The sequence below is a fragment of the Zeugodacus cucurbitae genome, chromosome 2 (assembly GCF_028554725.1).
Source record: "Zeugodacus cucurbitae isolate PBARC_wt_2022May chromosome 2, idZeuCucr1.2, whole genome shotgun sequence".
NCBI lineage: Eukaryota > Metazoa > Arthropoda > Insecta > Diptera > Tephritidae > Zeugodacus > Zeugodacus cucurbitae.
In genome coordinates this window covers 4,706,569-4,725,189 of record NC_071667.1, presented here as the reverse complement: position 1 = coordinate 4,725,189, position 18,621 = coordinate 4,706,569, and the positions used below count along the sequence as shown (strand labels likewise).

Genomic DNA, 18,621 nt, shown 5'->3' with positions numbered 1-18,621 from the left:
AACGAGTACTATGAACAGTCGAGTAGAAATTGTACTAAGCTTTATATCACATTTCAAGCTGATATATTTCCTATCAACAAATGATTTTTTCCTATCGTATTTTCAGAATATCTCAAAATAGATAGTGGCATTAGATAAGTTAACGTATCATTTTAGAGATTTTGACTCCAAGCAAAACCCGTCAGCACTCCTATGAAATTCCGCTAACAATCAGCTGAGCAAGCAATTAGGCTATAAGCGGGCTATAGTGTACTCTAACATATTAAGTCAGCGCATATATGTATTTTTAAGGGAGAAACAAGGAGAATTATTAGTTCAATAGTTTTCTCAGCAAAGTTTTTACTTTACTTTCATATCTCTTCTTTATCATTATCTCTTTTAGTTTTGATAAAATTATTGCTTTTTTTTCTTATCGAGCTGATATTATTGAAGTTGCAGTATTGAAGGTTAAATTTGATCTGAACTCCCTTAATTTGAACTGCATCTTACTTTTACTCAGCAGTTAAGCATCCCATTTCCAAATGTTTTATGATACTTTTCGATTTTGTTTTACGATTTTTTAGAAAATACACAAATCGAGCTTAGATCTCTAATACAGTATATAGTCCTTGAATCCTGGAAACAATTTGAAAGTAATATTTCTGGCACTAAAAACATTATTTTTTAAATATATAAATCAAATACATTAAATTTTTACTTAATTTCTACACCTTGCTTTGCTTTCTCCTTTCTCCATTCTCCATATTTATTGCTTATAGTAATTGTAAAAAAATAATTCTCTGCGTTGTAAATAGTTGTATTTTTTTATCAAATATGTCATAATTTTAGAGTACTGAAGAGCCTAAACGCCACTTATTTTGATATGCCCATATCAACGGAACGGTCTCAGATAATACGATTTGTTTATCGATAGCTTCCTGATTAAACGAAAGTAATCTCTGTCGTATGTTTGCCTTCTTATCCCTATCTATCGACTTGATGACGTTTTAAGTTTAAATAAGTTATTTCGGGAGGGGCTGAGACTACAAAGCGTTGTACTTCTTTAGCGTGCCTCCTCGTCTTATATAATCAGTGAACCAACACAAGTGCAACGGACTTTTGTAATCATATATGTACTTACACAGATATAGAAGATATAGATATAGTCCGGCGATAGATATGTATGCATGTATGTGTGTATGTGTTTAACGTACGGATTCGGTAGACTGTATGCCCAACTGACCCAGCTAGATAAAAGTATCTAATCTTCGTTTTTTAGCAATATTTATAAGATAATGAAGATTTGCTATCAATTCCGTTTCCATTCATTCAGTTCAGTTGGTTGGATAGGATATCAGTGGGTATCTGTAACATAACTGTATTCCAGTATCAGTAAGTATGGTATGTTTGAACTGATAATGTACCGAGATAATAAGCGATAATAATTTGAATTTGAATTTTTCATTTGCTCCTTTAACTTTGGGCCCATTTCGCTGGTGAATCTAATCACAGTTTGTGAGTGTAATTGGTGTTTTTAACACACAAAAAACAGGAAGCAACAGATATTCGTTTTACGACGCGTCGTCGATGGAATAGAAAGTACCGAAGTACGGATTGTGGGAATTTTCATAAAAATTAATATTTTTCGCAAACGATTTGTTTTATAAAATTATGGAAGATAAAAAATATTATTAAGCAATTAATTAAAGTACGATTATAATGAATTATAACGATTATAATGAATTATAATCGTGTGAAAATGAAGAGACACAACCCATATTGTTGCCATAAGTAATACAAAAATATAATAAATAATTCAGTGGTGTTACATAAAATAACGGAACAAATGTCAAAATATAAAACTGAGAAAAAACTAACTTAAATTCTACTCTGGGAAACTTTATTTAACAAAACAAAATCATAAATTCTGCAGTACTTAGATACGCCGTTACAAGTCTCTACGAAAGTTAAATGTTTAAGTTGAGTGTAATTTACAATTGAATATGTCTTTGCAGCCATAAATATTTGAAAATGTTTTTGTATATACATATATTATGTGTTAGTCATAATACTTCTCGCAACTTCAAAAAAAGTTACGCAAATCGACGTACCTATACGTTTATGGGTGAAAATGTATCATTCGAAAATTCTACAAATAGACACATGATATATAACCTCAAGCGCACCTCATAATTCGCAAGAGACTCCAACGGAAATTTCCAATAATGTCAAATTTGCATGTTTGTTTTTGTTATAAGTAATTTTTAGATTGTTTTATTCGAAAATTTCAAAAAAATTCTAAGAAAATTTAATGCCGTTAAGTGGTGGAACGATATAAAATCAGCAATGAATTCCATCGGTCTACGGAGCGTCGCATACATAATGCTAGTTGTTTGAAAATTTACTGCCTTAGCTGAAAGTCAATGAAAAAAGAAATAAGTCAAGAAATACAAGGTATTTTAGATAAGAGTGTAATAAAGAAATAAAGTGAACAACTGTTTTTTTTTTTTTGAGAAATACACATGGGTACTCAAAGAGAGAGGGGGGGAGGCTTGAATTTCATACTACTCTATTACAAGTGAAGTGCAAGTACTTAGTTCAACGCTAGAAGGCAGCTGCTTTAAGGGTTAAGTGCCGAATTGATCAAGGATTCAGTTAAATTAATGAAATGAGCATGAAATGAAATGCTGAAATGTAACCGCATATACATACATACATATATAAATATAAGAAAATCACCTTAAGGGAGGGGCATACTCACATGTTACTAAATGGCAGTATTACGAAATGATATGCGTATGTAAGGAGAAAACATGTAAATATAGACATACGACACAGCTTCACAACTTAACAACCAGATAATTGATAACCTTTCACAACGCCCTGCCAAAATTAGGGATGAAATTTAATTTTATTCTCCCTTATTTCTTATTCAAAAAGGTGTCTTAGAACTCACAAATAGCCAGCTTGGCATGTTGCACTTGCATTTTTGCGTCATTATCTGCTTGCTTGTCTTACATGTAGATACGATTACGATTGTGTACATATGTACATACCAATATGTGGTATGTGGGTGTATGCGTAGTTACGTTTTGTGAGAAAAGTCGACCAGAAATACGGTAAATAACTTTATCAAACATATTATCTTATTTATAAGCATTATCGTGCCGTGTGTTCTTTTACTTGATTATTTTATTTTTAAAGGTTTCCCTCTCCCTATCTATGAAAATTTTACTTAACACACGACAGCAACATCAGAAACACAGAAAAATTTCCATTAAAATTTAAGATATCATGCAGTTGTGGTTTTAGTAGAGAAAGTGTAGGAATTGCACAAGGTGCTGAGGAAGGAAGGTGCTTAAAGTGGCTCAACTCAACAATTTTTTGCGCATACAATAAAAAGGTGAAACCAAATTTAAATCAAATGTCGCTTGACAGACATAATATTAAGCAAACATTTCAAACAACTAAATAAAGAGTGAAATTACACACGGACATAGGTGAATGTGTATATGTGAATAAATATGTTTGGCAACTTCAGAGTTGCTTGCAAATCTCATACTAAGAAGACAAATTTCAAAAAATTGTGCGGTGTTTTGAAAAAATTTACAGTTTCATGCTGAAAAGTTCTGAAAATAATTTAAAACTATTTTTATTAAAAAAAACAATCGTGATATAAAATTATGTGAATATGTGCATAATATATGTGAAGAAAAACAATTTAAGGCTTTGTAGTAAAAAAAAATAATATATAACAACACTATTTTTATAAAATAACAACCAAAAATATTTCTTTTTAAATAAATTTAAAAAAAGTGCTGAAAATCTGCTGAAATATCATTAAAATCTACCAGCTACTTCAATGCTAGCTGACGTTCGCGCTATCGCAAGGCATTCGACGTTCGACTCCATTTTGAAAAATAAAACAAAGATGGTTGCGATAAGGTAGAATAAATAATAATGACAAATAAAAATCAAAAAACTAAACCTAAGTAATATAAAACCAATAAAATACACGGGCATAGCATACGAGTATGAGTATAATAACAACGGCTGAAGCAAACGATGAAAGCCACGAAACGAAAAATTGTATATGAAATCAAATAAAAAATGAAATATTGTGACTACTGTTGGCGCAATCGCTTTCGTACTTGACGGCCACCTTTGCTTTGCGCCATAGCAGTTCAAGTGACAGCTCGTTAACGATGACAACAACACGAGAATAACGTCCTACCGCGCCTAACCAACGCCCTACATACAGCCGACTATCGACACAAACACACACACTCTCTCTCCCATTGAGCTGCGTATTTTTATATGCACAGCAAGCAGCACTTCAAACGGCAACCAACCCCAAATGCGTGGCTGCCAATGTAAGCTCTGCAAATACCTGCTTGGTAGATGGCATGGTCGTATGGTTGTGCCGTTGGTAGGCGTTTACGTACGAATATATTGTCGACTGTTCCCCTCATCCTTCGCGCCACTTTGCTTGAGTGCGGCAATAATTGAAAGAGTTTATGGCTGTCACAAAGCACTAACGGACTTATTACATTATGGCATTATGACATTTCTGTTATAAATAGTTAAAAAAAAGACTTCACCAAATGGAATTTCCTTAATAATTATTGCGGAAATTATATGAAGTACCTTGGCGTTGGGGTGCGATTACCTAAATTCTAGTGAAGGTAAGTGAAACTATTATAAATTAAAGAATATTTGTATGTATGTACATGTATATACATAAATAATGACGAAAAATTGGAAAAATGTTGATAAGTACAGTTACCACCCCCGCATTTAGAATCTATTATTGAACACTGCAAACAGGCCCAGTGATAATAATACCAACCGAACAAAATGCTTTATGTTCTCTGTTTAGGACTCTATTCTCTATTTAGGAATTTATATTTTGATCTTTAGGACGAAAGAAGCCGGTATAGATAATCACAATATAGACTAACTGGATTAGTTGGTTGTTAAGAATTACTCATAGTAGCCGGCACCAGAAGACCTCCTGTGCAACATTCCCTGTCATATTATCAATTTATATCAAGCCTGCGATTATTTCTGTCTGCTAAAGGTCACATCGTTTTAGTTATCTCATATATTAATTTATCTTTGGTACAAGATAGCTTATTGGTGGAAATTCGCTCCGATATCTCAGCATTTACCACTATTGAACTTATGATCAGATCACGTTTTTGTGGCTAAGGTATACATTAAATTAGTAAATCTTTCAATGAAGAGAAAAAATTCTACGCATAAAGACGAAAACGTTATAGCCGATAAATTTTAAAATGATTGATAGACATTATTGTAGATCTGTATTAAGCGTAAATTATCATAATTTGTAAAACTTTGATTTTTTCTTTATGTTTAGAAAGTAACAAATGACCAAATTTCATAGTTGGCTTTATCTTGGCTTTGGTGACGACATTGATTACCTTCTTCACAGCCAGTCTTGTTCTTTTGCAAAGTTTGATATTGATTTATGTTACGCAGCATGATGACAACTCACACTACTTTTAATTGCAAGTGAGTGGGGATAGCCCAGCAATTTAAAATAGTCTGTGGGATAATTGAATACGTCATCCTGGTTTGTAGCTGAGTCAACTCTCCTTTAACGAAATTCTAAATTGTCGCATTAAGATCAAAGAGATCCTTGTTTTTTTACCATCAATATAGGTCATTCAATCAGCCATTTATGTTTATGACAGAAACCCGTTAAAAATGTTATTAATCCATCGAGATGTCAACTGCGACCCTACCATTTCCAACTGCTTCTACAATCGCAGTATGATATTGTTGGAAAAACACTCGTATGTTATTTGTTAATTGGCGATTCTTTATGTGTCGCCACAAATTAGATGATTTTAGGAATGTGATTAATTCGTCAGCAACAGTTGATCCAGGAATAGTCTGGCGAAAATCACCTGCCAACAGAATCATGGCTTCACCAAAAATATTTTCGTTGTCGCGTAAGTCTTTTAAAGTCCTCCAGCGACTTGAATATCTGGAAAATCTTCTTTATAGCTCTTTTTTTTTGGCGATTTTGCAGACTGGTGTTTCGTTGATTTGCAATTTAGGAGTAATTTCAAGGCCGAATTGCCGTTTGTCTGCCCACTAACAGGTGCCAAGTTGCCCCTGTTCCCATTATAACTGGGCGTTGAAAATGAGTGAAATCGGTTCAGGAATTACCTCAACCCTCATGTACAATATATGCTGATTTTCGTTATTCTATTGGACTTTATTTCAAATTGTGTGTAACAAAATGACATCAATAAATTGCGAGGGTATAAAATGTTCTGTTGCCTTTCCCTACTTGTTACAAATTGTTTTGGGCTATCGACACAGCCTTATACAATTGAACAATGATAAAAATATTTTAACAAAACAACAATGACAACTTTCAAAATATTATTATTTTTTTTATAATTTTGTTGTCAATTCAAATAAAATCATCTTCTTGTTATCTTCCTTACAATTTTTCGATATATACTTACTTTCTAATCCTTCCATAAATATTTCAAAACTAAAATTAGCCAGATCGGTTTGGCCCTTCTCGACTTTTTTCGAAACTAACGACACAAATTGTTTGTATGGGTGATTAGAAAATTGTGGATTTAAGACTTTTTCAGGCAATTTTTCTAATTTTCTCTCCGTAAGAACCATCCATGTAACTCTAAAAACATTCTAAACAAAGAATTTGCGAAATCGGTTCAGCGGTTCTCGAGTTATGCGCTTAGCAACACATTTTGCGATTCATTTTTATATTATAGAGATGAAATCTGCTGGATCTTTTGTCGATGATTCTATTAAGCATTTTCAATGCATGGTTACTGCAAAAGTATCTATTATATTTGTACATTAAGATCTGGTAATTAATATTTTTACTTACTCTCAACCTTCATTAGAGTCTTAACTTTTTTTGCTAAATAAAGAATGTAGGGGAAAATTTTATTATATATAAAAAATAATCTTTATGAACGGCTCCGTTTCAGTAAAATAATTATTAATCCAACAAACATGTTTCTACATGTTACATATGACGCTTTTTGGATTTTCATACTTCAATTTCTTTCTTGTTGCGCAATGTTTCATTTAAATTTGATTGGTAATACATATAAGAATTAATCTTTGTCAGAATTTCTGTATAATTTCCGGTCAAAATTTGTGAATTCAACATTTCTGCAAAAACGGCACTTATCAGTTTTAGTGAGAAATAAGTAACGAATATTATAAGTTGAATTCAACAAATTTCTAATTTGTAAAAAATTTAAATTTATCAAGAATTTCGTATTCTGTGTCCAAAATAAAAAGCTTTTTTCTTGATAAGTTGTTAAGAAGTAAAATGTTCTTGACAAATAAAATATCTCGTTGTGGATAGTTGTGAAAATTAATTTGTTGTAAAGGAGATATTTTACTTTTGTCATTATTTTTATACAAAGAGGAAAAATATGAACATGTTGATGGCTCGCGTTATTGAGCCGTTTTTATATTGAGAAGTTTATTTTTCCATTTTTCGAATAAAAAAATGAAGATAATGAGGCTAACTTTGACGAAATTGTTTTCTATATGTACATACCATTGCTGTGGATAATGTATATTTGATAAATTGAAATTATTTAACTACTTTCCATTTTCTCAATCAGCTTTAGTGGTTTACGATAATTATACCAAAACTCTCTCTTGGGTTTTTTCGTACCTATTTCGTGTGTTCCGAATTTTATAATTCAAATTGTAGCTTTGTTATATTCCTTTTTGTTTAACTATAATTCTTTAGTCGTTGCAGAAGTCCGATTTTGGCCATCAAGAATTCCAACCTTCTCATAGTAACACAATGCTTAAGTTTGAGCTAAGTTATATTCGGATATCCAGATCAAATTATTGCTTGACCAAATGACCGACCGGATAGACGGATGTTGAGTTGTGACTACGTCCCTTTTTCGTAAAAATGTGTAAATCCTATTGTCCTTCGGTCTTGTGAATATCTGTTGCAAAAGTCTTAATTTATTTTTTTTTTTTTTTTTTGCATTTGTCCGATTTTGCCTATCTACAATACAATCTCATATTGCTAACTGTAACGTATACGAAAGATTTCATTTCAATTCAAATTAGGTACTAGTTTAGGCGCCAATCCCGGACAAACAACGCGACATGAAATTTTTATATACATATGGATATAGATATTGCTCCGCGGATGAGCAAAAGACTCCGGGGGATGTGGGATCGAAAAGTGAAGTGCCCCTGCTATCCGATTATCAACCTCATCTACGCGGCACCCTCTGTATGGTTAGCAAACGAGGTTCTGGCGACCGAGTAAAGGCCGTATAACCTTCTCATCGGTATAAAAACCGGATAGATAAACTGATAACAGGTCAATCAAAATAAATAAAAAATTAAAAATTAATCCAGATTCAGAGTATTTAATATTTGCGCATTCTCAGAATCTTCACATCTAGCCAAAGAGCAAAGGGCTTACTGTGAAATTAATGTTAAATTATTAACTATTTTATAACAAATATTGGAATGCATTTGAAAACCAACGTAATAAAATAATTCAATTCAATTCGAATATAATTGGACAGAAATCAGCTGTTTCTGTTTACATTATTTTTTCCCCACATGTCTTTATCTTTCTTTTTTCTTTTATCTGAGTTTTCCATGTGCTAATCGTTAAATGCTCATGATGATCAAAATATGCAAATACCTAACCTTAATTCTAATTAACTTAACCAATTAAATTAATTAATTATATATATATATATATATATATATATATGATATATATATATATTTATATATATGATATATATATATATATATATATATATATGTACAAATAAAATTCATAAAAAATCACTGGTTTGAAGTTGTCCTACAACCCATTACATTGGATAATCTTAAACTTTAAAGTACTTTACTTTATCTTAAACTGTAAAGTAAAAAAAATAAAAAGTCCTACTTCGTTTCGAAATTGTCTACGAAAATCAAGAAATCAAGTGGTTTTCAAATTGAGTCGAGTAATAATTAAGTATCAACAACACCAACAATGTCAGCCTCGAAATCCAGCGACAGATCACTCTTGCCAACAGGTCCTACTTTGGACTGAGCAGGCAATTGAAAAGTAAAGACCTCTCTCTCGACGAACCAAACGCAAACTGTACAAGTAGCTTATTATTCCCGTCCGACTTTATGGTGCAGAAACGTGTACGATGTCAACATCCGATGAGACGACACAGGGAGTTTTCGAGAGAAACATTTTGCACAAGATTTATGGTTCTCAGAACATTGGCAACGGCGAATACTGCAGACGGTGGAACGATGAGCTGTACGAGTTATACGACGACATTGACGTAGTTCAGCGAATAAAAAGATAGTGTCAACGCTGGATAGGTCATGTTGTCTGAAGGAACGAAAACACTCCAGCTTGGAAAGTGTTTAATGCAGTACCGTCCAATGGTAGCAGAGGAAGAGGAAGGCCTCCACTCCGTTGGAAAGACCAGGTGGAGAGCGACCTGGTTACACTTGAGATTTCCAACTTGCGCAGAATTTTGAGGGAAAGAGTAGAATCTCGCGCAATTAGCGATTCGACTATAACTGGATAATACAGTTCTGTGCCAATTACATACATACATACATGCAATATTTAAATAATCTGTCGATTGTTTTCGAAATTATTGCACACTTTCTTATTTAAGGGGAGAGAACACAAAAGAAACCTTTCCAAAAATCGATTGCCGTGTTTGCTCTATTTTGTTAATAATTTTCTTTTTTGCAACAGAATATGTTAATTACCAATGACCTCTCTTCTATTTGATGTCTTTCACAATTTCTGTAGAACTGTCATGGTTTTTATCACTGAACTGCTTTGATGGAAAAGAGCATATTGTACATGCAAAGATACATATGTATGTAAGTATATATAAAAGTCTTTACATATTGTACATTGTAAAGTGTTCTAATATTTTTTATGATATGAGAATAAAACTTGCCTGTTACTTACTTGACGTACTTATAGTTTTATGGCCACAAAGTAAATACCAACGAATGCTCATGTTTAGGCCGAATAAAACGCAACACACACAAGCCATGGATACGTGATTGTACAAATTAATACACGCAGTGTTTGTTGATATACACACGCAATTACATGCATACAGCAATTCATATGGAGTTTTTATACATTTTCGCCCGACAAAATGCACCTTAATAAACTATTGTGCCATTGGAAAAATAAACAAACAGCAAACACATACGACTCAATAAAGCAGTGTTTCTTATCTTATCAAAGAAACCGTTTGTTGATTGCGTAAATATTATACAGTAAATAGAACCCTAAAATATACGCTGAGAACACAAATGCATGCTTGCCAACATACATATGCATGTACATATATAGAAATATATGTCTGAATTTGTGTAAAAAGCATATGCCGGTGCATATGGGTGTGTGTGTCCAAATGTCCCATTTGCATTGGAAGGAGCGCTCTACTTTTGTACGAAATTAATTCATTCTCTAAACGTTCATAATAAGCGGTGCTCGTGTTGTACATCTGTATGTGTGACATGTGCATGAGATTGCTAAACAAAAAGTGAAATAATCCAAAAAAGTTATAAAATTTTTATGGTTAGCAAAAATACAGTTTTCACACTCCCCACATCATGTTAATTCAATAAAAGTTGGCTATCGGAGTTTAAAGATAATTTCACGCATGTCATGTTGAGGAAACACTAGTAACCGTTGCGGAAGCCAACCAAACTTTTAAAATAATCATTAAATCAATATCATTTTTAAAACGATTTCTAAAATTAAACGAAAACCTTTTTTCACTCTTTTGCACTTAAAAATGTCAGAATATTTGATATTGATTTTGCCATATTAAAATTCTTACAATTTTCACAATTAATTTTTTAAACGTATTCAACAGCATTTTATTGTTTTACCAATGTCATGCATTAACTGCTCACTTCCTTTCTCACAGCGTGAGTCATATAATTAAAAACTAAAATACTGGCAAAAAGTGCATTGGCTTAGTTCATGCAGAAACCTTTGCACATTTGTAAATTGCATACTGGGAACAAGTTTATTACAACCGGGTGTTAAAGGAACGAAATTATATTTTTCATGGTTCCTGACTTGGCTAATTTATATATCTTTATATCGTAGATCGCTAAAATACAAAACGTACGTTATTTATTGCAAGTAGAGAACGTAAAAAACGTTCATGTCTGATTGCAAATATATTTTAGCTGCGACATAAACCGCAGAAATTTCTCCAAAAATTACATTTGAGCAAAGCACGTATAAAGTGTATTTACGTTCTCAGATTAGGTGTAATTGGTGGAGAGTGTGTAGAAACCAACTTTGTCAGTTTCAAAGGATTTTCGTTTATATTTTCAGTATGAATTAATAGAGAAAGTATTGAAAGTGCATTTATATACAGTAAAAGCTCTTTATTCGCGGGGTATATGTTCCATAAATATGCCGCGAATACAGAAACCGTGAATACGGGATGGTAATTTATATGTCATTATAGGGGATATGTTCCTAGGTGACAAAAAAAAAACAAATATATATATATATATATTTGGCGTAGGAACCGCTTTAAGCGATTATAGCCGAATCCACCAGAGCGCGCCACTCATTCCTCCTTTTTGCTTTTTGGCGCCAACTGGAAACACCAAGTGAAGCCAGGTCACTTTGCACTTGGTCTTTCCACCGGAGTGGAGGTCGTCCTCTTCCGCGGCTTCCTCCAGCGGGTACTGCATCGAATACTTTCAGAACTAGAGTGTTTTCTTCCATCCGTACAACATGACCTAGCCAGCGTAGCCGCTGTCTTTTTATTCGCTGAACCATGTCAATGTCGTCGTATAAATCGTACAGCTCATCGTTCCATCGTCTGCAGTATTCGCCGTTGCCAATGTTTAGAGGACCATAAATCTTGCGCAAAACCTTTCTCTCGAAAACCCCAAGAGTCGTCTCATCGGATGTTGTCATCGTCCACGCTTCAGCGCCATACATCAGGACGGGAATAATGAGCGACTTACAGAGTTTGATTTTGGTTCGTCGAGAGAGGACTTTACTTTTCAATTGCCTACTCAGTCCATAGTAGCACCTGTTGGCAAGAGTGATTCTGCGTTGGATTTCAAGGCTGACATTGTTGGTGTTGTTAATGCTGGTTCCCAGATAATCAAAATTATCTACAACTTCAAAGTTATGACTGTCAACAGTGACGTGGGAGCCAAGACACGAGTGCGCTGACTGTTTGTTTGATGACAGGAGATATTTCATCTTTCGTCTTGTCCTCATTCACCACCAGACCCATACGCTTCGCTTCTTTATCTAGTCTGGAAAACGCAGAACAAACGGCGCGGTTGTTGCTTCCGATGATATCAATATCATCGGCATACGCCAGGAGCTGTACACTCTTGTAGAAGATTGTACCCTCTCTATTTAGTTCTGCAGCTCGTATTATTTTTTCCAGCAATAGATTGAAGAAGTCGCACGATAGTGAGTCACCCTGTCTGAAGCCTCGTTTGGTATCGAACGGCTCGGAGAGGTCCTTCCCGATCCTGACGGAGCTTTTGGTGTTGCTCAACGTCAGCTTACATAGCCGTATTAGTTTTGCAGGGATACCAAATTCAGACATCGCGGCATAAAGGCAGCTCCTTTTCGTGCTATCGAAGGCAGCTTTAAAATCGATAAAAAGATGGTGAGTATCGATTCTTCTCTCTCGGGTCTTTTCCAAGATTTGGCGCATTGTAAATATCTGGTCCATTGTAGATTTTCCAGGTCTAAAGCCACACTGATAAGGTCCAATCAGTTCGTTAACGGTGGGCTTTAGTCTTTCACACAATACGCTCGACAAAACCTTATATGCGATATGCAGATAGTGGGGTCTCCCTTCTTGTGGATTGGGCAAAGCACACTAAGATTCCAATCTTCAGGCATGCTTTCTTCCGACCATATTCTACAAAGAAGCTGATGCATGCACCTTATCAGTTCTTCGCCGCCGTATTTGAATAGCTCGGCCGGTAATCCATCGGCCCCCGCCACTTTGTTGTTCTTCAAGCGGGTAATTGCTATTCGAATTTCTTCATGGTCGGGTAATGGAACATCTATTCCATCGTCATCGATTGGGGAATCGGGTTCGCCATCTCCTGGTGTTGTATTTTCACTGCCATTGAGCAGGTCGGAGAAGTGTTCCCTCCATAATCCCAATGTGCTCTGGACATCCGTTACCAGATTACCTCCTCGGTCCCTACATGATAATGCTCCGGTCTTGAAACCTTCTGTAAATCGCCTCATCTTTTCATAAATTTTTCGAGCATTACCCATGTCGGCCAGCTTTTCAAGCTTTTCATACTCACGCATTTCGGCTTCTTTCTTTTTACGTCTGCAAATGCGAATACAAATAGGTAAATAGGTATATAAAAAAATGACTTAATTGAAGTTTTAGAACATTTTAATTAATTATCTTAAGGCTTAGGCAATGGTTTGAAGAATTTTGTAATTTTTTTAGCAGTAAAAAAAAAAATTGGGTCTAATTTTTTTAATCCGCGAATAGTGAAAACGCGAATAAAGGAAGCGCGAATAAAGAGCGTTTACTGTTTTAAGTATATGATTTTAATTTTGAACGAATAAAAATATTTCTTAAGAATTTTTTTATTTAACTACTCTTATTTATACCAGCCCATTTTGACTGGAATGCGTTGCTCAACAAAAATTAATCTGGGTTGTACGAATTGAAATATGATTTTATTAAGCATAACAATTTTGTGCGAGATGAATTTTGGTTATGTTTATTTTTGGGATAAAGCAGGTTATTATAAGGACAACGGTTCCTCTGAATATCTTTATAACATCTAATGGGGTTAACCATATTTTCGGTAAAAAATAAGTCACAAGTCCAGAGGTCCTCATTTTCGATATCTGGGGCTTTGAAAAATTATAGTCCGATTTCTAAAATTTTTAGATGAGTGATGTCGAAACTTTTATTCCGATATCTTCATTGATTTATATATTGCAAAATGAATGAATCAGACTACGGCGTGGTTGTTAACCCGTTTCGTCAATTTTCTGTCCGTAACATCAGAATTTCAAAAATATAAAATCAACCAACTGTTGATATCGGACGAGGAGTTCCGGAGAAATGGTTTTTGACCCATAAGTGACGCTCGTCCTCTAATTAAGTAAGTCTGCTTTAGAAGCCGAAAAAAGCGTTTTTTTAGCAATTTTTTTTAAAGGGAAGGAAATGGAAAACGGAATTTTAAGACGATAGTATACTATATTTAAGGCTTAAAAAACAATATTTTCTGTCCGTAACATCAGAATTTCAAAAATATATAATCAACCAACTGTTGATATCGGACGAGGAGTTCCGGAGAAATGGTTTTTGACCCATAAGTGACGCTCGTCCTCTAATTAAGTAAGTCTGCTTTAGAAGCCGAAAAAAGCGTTTTTTTAGCAATTTTTTTTAAAGGGAAGGAAATGGAAAACGGAATTTTAAGACGATAGTATACTATATTTAAGGCTTAAAAACAATATTTAATATTAAAAAATATTGGAATTTTTTCAAAGTTGTAAGTATTTTTCTGGAGCGCCTGGAGTCTGCACTTGTAAATCGATGCCGGTGATGGAGGTCGTGCGATGCATCTGAAACAGTCGAACCAGTTTTTTTTTTTTTAATTTTTTCTTTTCTTTATGAACTAAAAAAATACCGAAGAAGTTATAAAATTCCAAATTTTTTCGAAGTTTGAAAATTCACTCTTTTAAGAAAAAAAAATGTACTTTAAGTTGCAAAACAAGTAGTTTTTTACTTTTTACTTTTGTCCAACTTTTTTAGTTCAAATAGAAGATAATTTAATACTGAATCTAGATCACTTTGGTTTTTTTCGATCGGACATATATTCTTTTTCTATCGCCGGCACCGTTTTCTAACACTTGTGAAAATGAAAACTCGAGAAAACGCGCTTTAAAGTCTGCCTGAGCATTCGCACCTGCTCGACGCTCGGCCACTAAAACTGCTCTAGCTTTGAAAATATGTCTAATTGGCCTCTGGAATTTTAAAGACATATTCTTGGATAGTTTTGGAAGAGATTTAAAACAAAACAAAAAAATCGATTTTTTGAAGCCTGTAAAACAATGCCTTAATGCCTTATTTGAGTACAGTCTTTTTGAAGCATTTTGGGTTAGTCAATTGACACACTTTAAGTTTTTTTCTTATCAGGTTTTGGTCTGGGTATTATGAGGACCACTCCCTTACATTATTCCACTGGATATATAATTTTAGGACCTTTTCCGTTTGCTTCCGGTCGTTGTCTTGTTGCAAGACCCACTTAAGTAATATTTCTCATTCAGCATGCGGCAACATAACGGATTAAATAATGTCTCTGTAAACGTACTGATTTGCCGAACGGGAAACAGAAAAGCAACCCCAGACCATGGAATAGACACTGTGTTTGACTGTTTTAAGACAATGTACATGTTTATGGCGTTTGTTTCGTGGTATTTTTACTGTATGTACTTTCTTAAAAGGTATTCAATGCATTTTTACTGCAGAATTATCATTTCTATTGAGCTCTTGTCTGAATTTCACAATCCGATTTTTAAATTAAATCAAAACAAGCATTTAACAAAATAATTAAAAAATATTTATTTGTATACATTTGTTTTAAAATATAAGTATTGATTCTAAGGGTAAATGAGATTTCTTTGCAAAAATTAGAAAATAATGAAAATTGATTTTACAAAATTACGAATCGAATATACATACATACATATAGGTTACTTATTCTTAACTAAAATATAGATTATTAATATTAATATTTTTTTACAAATAGAATGTCAAGAGTGTATACAAATATTTTTTTGTCTTTTTAAATAAATCTCAAAGCGATTTTGCGAAAGGAGCTTACAACTAGAAATTCGTATAATTATGTTTTGGTATGCTAGAAAGATTTGTATTTTTGTTATTATTATTATTTTTTTTAATATACATATTTTTCTTAAATACAACTTACATTTAATATCGATTTAAAATTTTTTTGGAATATTTAATATGCTTTTCGTCAGACTTTAGATGAAATCCAATTTGTGTTAGCTTACGTATCTATATCTCTTAATGTTTATAAATATTTGTTTTTATTTTATTTTTTTTTTTTCAAATTATTTCTATTTTCCATAAATTGCCACAAACTTTAGTTTTTGTTTTAATAAATATATGCAATGAAATGCATTGAAAAATTATGAATATTGTACCGTTTTAGTTATAGATTTGCTTTGGAGAATTGTGCTTCATGAGGACTTATTTAAAACATTTGCACTTGCTTTACACATAATTTACTTATTACATATGTACATACATACAATTAGCTGGTAAGCCTTATTGCACACAGACACATCCACACATATACACGCCTATACATATATAAATGAAGCACACACATTTGTTAAAATTCCACTCTTTGGTTTCTCTTTGATGCTCATTCTCTATTTACAGCTCGTTCACTCCGTCTTCACCACAGCTTCGCGTTCGTATTTTCGTTCGTATTCATGCAAATCGAAGAGGTTTTGCTGATGCTGCAGATGCAAGGCCATCGATTGTGCGTTGGCATGTTGCTGGTGATGATGGTGCAGCTCAATCATCAATTCGTCATCTTCCATTGATGGACTGCGACTGAGCGCCACATCTTGTGCCAGCAAATGGGAGTTGTGCGAGTGTTGGTGGTGGTGTTGTTGTTGTTGTTGAATACGAATATCCTCATCGTGGAGCGGCACCAATTCACCGAAAGTCGAATGCGCCGGCGACACTGAACCAGCTGGACTATGCGGTTCAATTGATTGTTGTTGATGTTGTTGATGTTGTTGCTGCTGCTGCTGAAGGTAATGTTGATGATATTGTAGCGGACTGCACATATTGTTCAAATGCTGTTGTTGGTCATATTGCAGCTGATGTTTGTGCATCAATTGTTGAAATATTTGTTGTCTTTGCTGTTGCTCCTGCAGTGGTGATAATTGCTGATGTAATGGCAGCTGTTGTTGTTGCTGATGATGCGTTGGCGTCGTCGGTGTGGTCGGCGTAGTCGGCGTTGGTGGCATCGATACCGTTGTGGAGGGAGACGAATGTGGTGGCATCAGATGCATAAGTTGTTGTGTCATTAATTGTTGCTGTTGCTGTTGCTGTTGCTGCTGTTGTTGATGGCGCGGAGAATGTGCTGTATGATGTTGTTGCTGCTGTTGGATGTTCTGTAATTGTTGTGATTGGTGAGTCTGCAGTTGTTTCTGCATAAGATTTAACGTATTGTTGTTATTATTGTTATTGTTGTTGTTATATGAAGTGCTATTGTTATTCAAATGCCCGTTATGTGGCGGCGATGTATATGAAAACATTATCGGTGAGTTGGCATGTGTCATTGGTGACATTTTCTGATTGTATGATTGTTGTAGCTGTTGTTGCTCTTGTTTGAGTTGTTGTTCTTGCATTGGACTAACATTCTCCATTTTTGTTAGCGGTGATGCTGGTGGCAATAGTGCCATAAGTGGTGATTTGGTGTCTGTCGGTGAGACACTGCCATCATTTGTTGTTGGCGACATCAGTGCCGTATGCGTTAAGACAGTGTTGTTGCTTTGTGACTCTTGCTTCAATTGCATTTGTTGGATGAGTTGCGGCTGCTGCGATTGCTGTTGCTGTTTTTGTTGTTGTTGCAAGTTAGTTGTTAATTGTTTTAGTTCTGATTATTGAGTTAATTTAGTTGATGAATACAGTTCATTTGATGAGTACAACCACCGTTAGCGAATGCAACACACACATAGATACATGGAAAGAGAGCGTTAGGAACGATGATCGATGGGCGATGGACGATGGACGATGTACAAACGATGAGGCGCACATGTGAAAGAGAGGAAGAAGCAAAGGAGACAAAACAAAACAATTAATTTCGCATGCTTCAGCCAAATAAACCAATTCTATACAAATAAATTAAATTATTTCGGAACACTTACCGTTATTGGTATCAGCGGATTGGTTGGCATTCGGATTTGCTTTACTGTTTTTGCTGGCCTTGTCACTCTTGGTACCCTTTGCCTTGCGCTTGCGTGTCTGAAATGGAATTTTGAAAGAAATATTAGAATTTTTTTGCAATGAAACTTCTAAACTAGTTTTTTAAATTTCATTATATTTTAAAATTCAACTTTTATTATTGGTTTTCTTGCAGAATACCATGACGAAGGCGAGTTGTAATCATTACCTGTATTGTGTCCTTCTTCATGTTCAAGGGACGTTTCACGCTGTGCAATTTGAAGTAGAGTCCGCAGGCATTGCAAACGGGCTCACCGCTGGGATTGCGACGCCAGAGAGAGGTGTGTGTGGTGAGGCAATTCGAGCAGGAAAGACCGACACGACGGGATGCACTCTAAATATGATAAACACAATTAGTATATTAAATTTGAAGAGTTAAGCGTATAAGAGTTACTTCCAACATTGCAGATATTAAACATTTGCAAATTTATTAAAAAATACATTATATACGAAATTGATTGACTTTAATTTTCAAAAAAAAAAAATATTTATTTTAAAAATTGCAATTTGTTTTAATTTTTTTATTTACGAATTTTCTTTTTTGTGTAATAATGTAATT

At 34.1% G+C, this 18,621-nt stretch overlaps 1 protein-coding gene and 1 long non-coding RNA gene across 12 annotated transcripts in view; one reads left to right on the top strand and one right to left on the bottom strand.

Annotated features, from left to right (window-relative positions):
- Positions 1 to 1,265: 1,265 nt before the first annotated feature.
- LOC105218389 (uncharacterized) lies at positions 1,266 to 18,571 on the top strand. Of its 7 annotated transcripts, none has more exons than XR_008472853.1 (5): positions 1,266 to 1,380; positions 1,492 to 1,586; positions 1,995 to 4,664; positions 16,485 to 17,248; positions 18,199 to 18,571. It is a non-coding gene; the product is annotated as an uncharacterized LOC105218389 (long non-coding RNA). The 7 variants fall into 7 exon arrangements; XR_008472863.1 differs by having other exon boundaries at positions 1,306 to 1,380; positions 3,184 to 4,664; XR_008472871.1 differs by having other exon boundaries at positions 1,317 to 1,380; positions 3,592 to 4,664.
- The window catches only part of LOC105221510 (box A-binding factor), a 33,730-nt gene continuing 30,722 nt past the window's right edge, over positions 15,614 to 18,621 (bottom strand). For 4 of the 5 annotated variants that reach the window (XM_029037721.2, XM_054235931.1, XM_011198540.3 and 1 more), the window contains 3 exons: positions 18,232 to 18,396; positions 17,987 to 18,083; positions 15,614 to 17,715 (listed from right to left, as the gene is read on the bottom strand). In XM_029037721.2, coding sequence (XP_028893554.2) covers positions 16,490 to 17,715; positions 17,987 to 18,083; positions 18,232 to 18,396 — 1,488 coding nt within the window. In that variant the 3' untranslated portion in view covers positions 15,614 to 16,489. The remainder of the gene's footprint in view (positions 17,716 to 17,986; positions 18,084 to 18,231; positions 18,397 to 18,621) is intronic. The other variant, XM_029037723.2, reaches the window with a different exon arrangement.